The sequence below is a fragment of the Chiloscyllium plagiosum genome, chromosome 7, assembly GCF_004010195.1.
Source record: "Chiloscyllium plagiosum isolate BGI_BamShark_2017 chromosome 7, ASM401019v2, whole genome shotgun sequence".
NCBI classification, from domain to species: domain Eukaryota; kingdom Metazoa; phylum Chordata; class Chondrichthyes; order Orectolobiformes; family Hemiscylliidae; genus Chiloscyllium; species Chiloscyllium plagiosum.
In genome coordinates, this window is record NC_057716.1 from 100,306,025 (window position 1) to 100,313,616 (window position 7,592).

Here is a 7,592-nt window from a genome sequence, read left to right on the forward strand (position 1 = left end):
TAAAGGAAAGCATACCAAACGGCTTATATCTTTGCCTTAAGAGTAGTTACTGAACATGTACATGAGAGGATGTATCAGAATGACATCAGGTGATGAGGATGTGTGACAAGTCTGTAGAATTCCCAGGATGTCCTCTTTTACCATTCCTTACTATATAATGTAGGGATTTTTGGTGACAGGGCTGTAGTCAGAGATGTACAGCACAGAAAGAGACCATTTGGTCCAACTTGTCCATACTGGCCTGATATTCCAAATTAATCTAGTCCCATTTGCCAGCATTTGGCTCATAATGCTCCAAATCCTTCCTATTCATATAAGCATCCAGATGCCTTTTAAATGTTGTCATTGTATCAGCCTCCACCACCTCCCCTAGCAGCTCATTCGATACACACACCACCCTCCACATGAAAAAGTTTCCCCTTCGATCCCTTTTAAATTTTTCCCCTCTCACCTTAAACCTATGCCCTCTGGTTCTGGACTCCCCTACCTCAGGGAAAAGATCTTGTCTATTAACCCTATCCATGCCCCTCATGATTTTATAAACCTCTAGAAGGTCACCTCCCAGCCTCGGACGCTCCAGGGAAAATAGGTGAAAATGAGAACTGTAGATGCTGAAGATCAGAGTCAAGAATAGAGTGGTGCTGGAAAAGCACAGCAGGTCAGGCAGCAACCAAAGAGCAGGAAAATCAACGTCTCTGGCAGGAGCCCTTCATCAGGAATGCGAATCAGTGAAAATAGCCTCAGCCTGTTCAGCATCTCCCTAAAGCTCAAATCCACCGATCCTGGCAACATCTTTGTAAATATTTTCTGAACCCTTTTAAGTTTCACAACATCTTTGCCATAGCAGGGAGACCAGAATTTCAACACAGTATTCCAAAAGTAGGAGAAAGTGAAGACTGCAGATACGAGAGATCAGAGTTGAGTGTGTGGTGCTGGAAAAGCACAGCTGGTCAGGCAGCATAGAGTCATAGAGATGTACAGCATTGAAACAGACCCTTTGGTCCAACCCGTCGACAAATCCCAACCCAATCTAGTCCCACCTGCCAGCATTCAGCCCATATCTCTCCAAACCCTTCCTATTAATATACCCATCCAAATGCTTTTTAAATGTTGCAATTGTACCAGCCTCCACCACTCTTTGTTCAGCGCGCTCCCTAGGATCTTTCCATTAAGTGTACAGAGGAACTTCAATTATCTGGCATTTGATTAACCGAATTTTGGATAATCTGATTTTGGATAATCCTGATGCTTGGCTAACTGTGTTATCCGGCATTCGATGAACCAAGTGAAATACTCCCCACCTGTGTCCTTCAGATAATTGAGGTTCCTCTGTACAAGTCCTGCCCTGGTTTGCTTTACCAAAATGTAGCATCTCACACCTATCTAAATTAAACTCCATCTGCCACTGCTCAGCCAATCTGCCCATCTGATCAAGGTGCAATCTGAGGTGACAGTTTTCTCTGTCCACTACACCTCCAATTCTGGCGTTATCTGCAAACTTACTAACCATACTCCCTATATTCATTTATGTAAATGATAAAAAGTTATAGACCCAGAGCCAATCCTTATGGCACACCACTGGTCACAGCCTCCAGTCCAAAAAGTAATCCTCCACCACCACCCTCTGTCTCCTACCTTTGAGTCAATTTTTTTGTAGCCAAATGGCTAGCTCTCTTGAATACATGCGATCCAACCGTACTAACTCATGCGGAAACTTGTTGAAAGCCTTACCGAAGTCTGTATCGACAACATCATCTGCTCTCCCTTCGTCAATTTTCCTTTGTCACTTGTTCAAAAAAAAACTCAATCAAGTTAGTGAGACACTATCTCCCAAAGCCATGTTGACTATCCCTAATCAGTCCTTGCCTTTCCAAATACATGTAAACCCTGTCCTTCAGAATCCCTTCCAACAACGTACCTACAAACAGTTGTTTGCAGTTCGCCCAGTTATAGGAAAGACATTATTAAACTGCAAAAGGTTCAGAAAAGATTTACCAGAATGTTGCCAGGAATGGAGAGTTTGAGATATAAAAACAGATTGGAAAGACTTGGACTTTTTCCATTGGAGCGTAGGAGGTTGAGGGATGACCTTAAATAGAGGTTTATAAAATCATGAGGAGCATAGATAAGGTGAATGACAAGGATCTTTTCCTTAGGGTGGGGGAGTCCAAACCAGGAAGCATATTTTTTAAGGTGAAAGGAGAAAGATTTAAAAAGGGCATGAGGGGCAACTTTTTTTTTTAACACAGTGGCTTGTATGGAATGAACTGGCAGAGAAAGTGGTGGATGCAGGTATAGTTACAACATTTAAAAGACACTTTGATAAGTTCATAAATAGGAAAGGTTTGGAAGGATAGGGACCAAACATTGGCATGTGGGACTAGTTTAGTTTGGGAAGATGATCTGTATGGACTAGTTGGACTGAAGGGTCTGTTTCAGTGCTGTATGACTCTGTAACAACCACATCTGAATTTTTGTTTTGCTTGCTCATGAGATACATGTATTACAGACTAGGCCAGCATTTATTGTTCATTGTTGATTGTCCAAAGAGCAGTTAAGTGTCAACAACATTGCTGTGGGTTTGGAGTCACATGTAGGTCAGACTGGGTAAGGATGGCAAGTGTCAGCATTAGTGAAACAGATGTGTTTTTAAGACAGTCAACAGCAGTTACATGGGTGCCATTGGAATAGCTTTTCATTCCATATTTTTATTGAATTCAAATTTTATTATCTGCTATTTTTAAAGAAACTCATTTAAGGAATGTGGGTGTCGCTGGCTGGCCCAGCATTTATTGCTCATTCATGGCTGGTTTTGAGGGAGTAGTAGTGAGCTGTCTTTGTGAACCACTGCTGTCAGTTTGCTGTCGGCAATCCATAATGCTATTAGGAAGGGAGTTTCACGAGTTTGGTCCAGTGATACTGAAAGATGGTGACATATTTCCAAGTCAGGGTGGCTCATGGCTTGGGGGAATACTTGCAGGATGTGGTGCACCTATATATCTGCTGCCCTTGTCCTCATAGGTAGGATTCAAACCCAAGTCCCCAGAACATGACCCTGCAGTTCTGTATTACTAGCCCAGTGACATTACCGTAATGCTACCATGCCCCCTTACTTCAGGATCCAATCAAATTAAAATATTCTCACCAACAGGAAACCAGCAAGTTCTTAAGGGCAGCTCGAGATGTGCAGTACCTGTTGGCCCAGCCAGAGAGCGGGCAAGACTTTGCACCAATGGACGTGAGTTAGGAATGGTCTAGCCCCAAAAGTGAACACCTACTGGGTTTGGAGATGAGAAGGTCAAAAACTTCGGAAGGATTCCCATTGATAATTTAATCAACTTTGTTCTTTTGTGGAAAGCAACACACAATAAACATGTGTTCAGAGTTCCTTACATTTTTATACCAGGAACTATAATTCCTCCTCACATACACTCAAGAGGCCTCAAATACCAGTGGAACATATAAAACCAGTGCAAGTAAAACACAAGAATGTTTAATTAGATTTCTTCAATAAGATAATTCTTCTATATTCATATTCAACATGCAATCCAAAAATAATCAGTTATTACTGGACCAATATGTGAAGGCAAAAATTGTACCCATACCCCTTTCCAATCTGCCTGATTATCTCGCCTACTTAATTTAGCTGCAGTATTCTGAAGCACCCTAAATAATCACAGAATTCAAAAATAATTGTATTTGACTTACTTGTTTTTTTGGAACTTACTTGTGCCATCCCTGAGCAATTTGATTAAAATTTTTAAATTGTTTTCTACCCTTCCCGGACTTTTAAGACCCACTCATTCCCCCACCCAGCCCTGTGAGAAAAGCCTGGCAATGATAGGCAATCTCAGACCACATTTATGGTCCTTAATATAGAAAACCCGCAATTATAAAACATTTGCATAGAACACGAGCTAGCAATCGATGAATGCAGTCTAGTTCCAATGTTCCTTTGTCAAAATAGGTCCAGTACGAGGTTGATCCATTCTTGTGTAGCTAATAAGGCAGATGTTTTAAGCCTTGCTCAAACGTTGGCATGTAATAACACTTCCTCTTCCAAACAGTTTGAAAGAATGGCTTTATCCTGCATTTATTGAAACCCTACCCTTTTCTCTTTCTCCTTTTGGAACCTTAGAACTGGAATATTGCAATCAGCAGGGGCACTGACAATACTGGCACCAGGACACATTTGTACCAGTCGATCACTAGTTACAAGTGTTGTACTTGGACACAATTGTGAGAAAGGCAGCATTTACATTTTAAATATACTTTTCTCATAATAGAGTGCAGCCCTTTTAAAAAAAGAACTGCAAGTGGTCCATTGCATTACAACAATTAATTGGGTACTCTTCATTTTGGGGAGAAAAACCGTCTATAACAATGTGAAGTTTCAGTACAGTAGTGATGGAAATAGGGCCCTTTCACAGTGTGCGGTGGCAAGCATGAGGTAGGCAACGTTATAATTCCTCCTTCCGCTTTGAAATCTTCTCATGGTCCTGCCCTCGCATTGCTCGGATGTAGTTAACAAAAGCAGCTTCCTAAGACAAATAAAAATTGCACATAAAAACCAATGATTGTTTTTGAAAGAAAAAAAAAAATCAGAAATTGCTGGAGAAATCCAGCAGCTCAGAGAACATCTGTGGAGAGAAAGCAGCGTTAATGTTTCAGGTCCAGTGACCCTTCCTCAGAACCGACTTGAGCTATTCCTCTCATCAGAACGAGCAACATCTGCATCTCCATGAAACCTCTATGCGAAAGGCTCAAAGCATTCTGCTGACACCCCAGAGGTCAGCTGCAGAGAGCTCGCTCTGATCCTCAGCCACAATAACACATTGCAGAGATGCAACTTTAAGCTCAGCTATCTGAAGCACATTTTTTTTTGGGAGAAAAGTGTTCATCGAGGTGAACAATAATTCTCAGCAAGAAATGAATCAGGTGATCTTTCAAGCACTCTGTGCTCACACTGAAGTACTCAGACCTAGCACAATACTGTTAGCAAAGTAAAGCTCCATCCTGTCGGCATCAGCAACTTGTTTCAGAAGCAGCTTTGGGAAAATTTACTGCTATCTTCATCCATTTCTCACACTATCTGTTCCTCCATGGGTCCCATAAACAGAATGGCCAAATGAGATTAATTCAGCATTAATTAAAGTCAATACAATTGTTGTTCCATGTCTGCTCAGAACTAAATAGAGACTGCCCAAACTTATTGCACGTGAATCTTACAGCCAGTAGAGTTGACTGGACTGGTGCCCAAAATGCCTAATCTATTGCATCACCCAGTCCTTTTGTTTTCTTTAAAAGTAACTGAAAGGGCTGTGATTCAAGTTGTAGAAGCAATTTCTCCACAACATTCTCTCTTAATGATCACATCAATGTGCAATCTCCTCATTGTGCAATGATTTGATGCAAGGGTTAGTTCAGAATTTCCTCCTCATTAACTTCACTGATTCTGTGCTGGATGACAGTTTCATAAAAACATAAAATAACATCAGCAGTCAGAGCAAATATAGGCTTTTTGGTCCCTCGAGTCTGTTCCACCTTTCAGTAAGATCACCATTGTTGTATTGGGGGCTTAATTCCACTTTCCTGTCTTCCCCACAACAGACACACACCATATAACTCTGGACTCCGTTGTTACCCAGAACTCCATCTTTTTAATTTTATTTATACTTTTATGAGGTGTAAACATCATTGACAAGACCAGTATAAGTTGTCCATCCCAAATGTCCTTGAATGACTGAGTGGCTTACTAATCCATTTTTAAGACGACAGTTAGGAATCAGTCACATTAGATTAGATTCCCTACAGTGTGAAAACAGGCCCTTCGGCCCAACAAGTCCACACCAACTCTCTGAAGAGTAACCCACCCAGACGCATTTCCTCTGACGAATGCACCTAACACTATGGGCAATTTAGCATGGCCAATTCACCTAACTTGCACATTTTTGGACTGTGGGAGGAAACTGGAGCACCCGGGGGAAACCCACGCAGACACGAAAAGAATGTGCAAACTCCACACAGACGGTCGCCAGAGGCTGGAATCGAACCTGGGACCCTGGTGCTGTGAGGCAGCAGTGCTAACCACTAAGCCACCATGCCACCCTCTTGATGTGATTGATGAGTCTCATGTAGGCCAGACTGGGTATGGTCAGCAATTTCCTTTCCTAATGGATGTTAGTGAACCAGATTCACATTTACTACCATGACAGGATCTGAATCCATGTCTCCAAACATTAGCCTAGTCCTCTGGATGACTAGTCCAATGACATTACCACCATGCCCCACTTCCCTTGTATAACTCAGCTTTGAATATATCCAATGACTAGTGATACTAATTGCTCTTCACGTACTTCAAGGAAGATGGAAAGCACAGAAAAGATGCACAAATACACCACAGATAGAGAACTTACTTATGAGAAGTGTCTTCCTCAAATGGAGTATTTTGTTTTAGTTGAGAGAAAAGTCAGGATGACATTTGATAGAGTTGTTCAAAATTAGGATGAATTTTGATGAGTTAAATAGGGAAAACCTGTTTCCATTTGCTAGTAACTAGAAGATGTAAATTAAGACCTACACCAAAAGAATGAAAATAAAGTGATTACTTTTCTAAATATGATGTGGAGGAGACGGTGTTGGACTGTAATCTGATGTTGTGTGATTTTCTTAACTTTTTCTAAATATGACAGACTCAAAGTGGGGGAAGAGGGTATTGGGTAGAATGGAGTACTGAACATAGATGCCAGAGGCAGAGACCTGGGTTCAATTCCCATCTCAGGCAACTGTCTGTGTGGAGTTTGCACATTCTCCCCGTGTCTGCGTGGGTTTCCTCTGAGTGCTCGGGTTTCCTCCCACAGTCCAAACATGTGCGGGCCAGGTGAATTGGCCATGCTAAATTGCCCATAGTGTTAGGTGAAGGGGTAAATGTAGGGGAATTGGTCTGGGTGGGTTGCTCTTCGGAGGGTCGGTGTGGACTTGTTGGGCCGAAGGGCCTGTTTCCACAGTGTAAGTAATCTAATCATAATGATGGCACCAAATGCCACAGTAAACTTTCTTTTAAAAAAAAGGTGAATTTATATTTGATTTTTTTAAATGTGCAACATAGTGTGGAGATTAGACAAAAAAAAACTTTCAGAGACAGATGTTGGCACAAAGAGCTGAATGGCCCAATATTCTGCCAAACATTTTATGATTGCGCTTGTTCAAGTGGCCACTATTTGCTTGTCAGCAGACTGTCTGCATTGCGGTATGGTGTTCAGAGAGGAATGGCAGGCAGTGACCAGTGGGGTACCGCAGGGATCAGTACTAGGACCGCAGCATTTTATAATATATGTTAATGATATAGAAGATCGTATTAGCAATAACATTAGCAAATTTGCTGATGATACTAAGCTGGGTGGCAGGGTGAAATGTGATGAGGATGTTAGGAGATTACAGGGTGACCTGGACAAGTTAGGTGAGTGGTCAGATGCATGGCAGATGCAGTTTAATGTGGATAAATGTATGGTTATTCACTTTGGTGGCAAGAACATGAAGGCAGATTACTACCTAAATGGAATCAATTTCGGTAAAGGGGCAGTACAGAGAGA

The 7,592-nt window shown here is 41.7% G+C and overlaps 1 protein-coding gene across 2 annotated transcripts in view; it reads right to left on the reverse strand.

Moving 5' to 3' along the window:
* Positions 1 to 3,471: 3,471 nt before the first annotated feature.
* The window catches only part of pdia5 (protein disulfide isomerase family A, member 5), a 122,795-nt gene continuing 118,674 nt past the window's right edge, over positions 3,472 to 7,592 (reverse strand). For both annotated transcript variants that reach the window (XR_006312204.1, XM_043694262.1), the window contains one exon: positions 3,472 to 4,541. Coding sequence is in view for 1 of the 2 variants with exons in the window: in XM_043694262.1 (XP_043550197.1) it covers positions 4,461 to 4,541 (81 nt within the window). In the remaining variant the exon portion in view is untranslated. The remainder of the gene's footprint in view (positions 4,542 to 7,592) is intronic.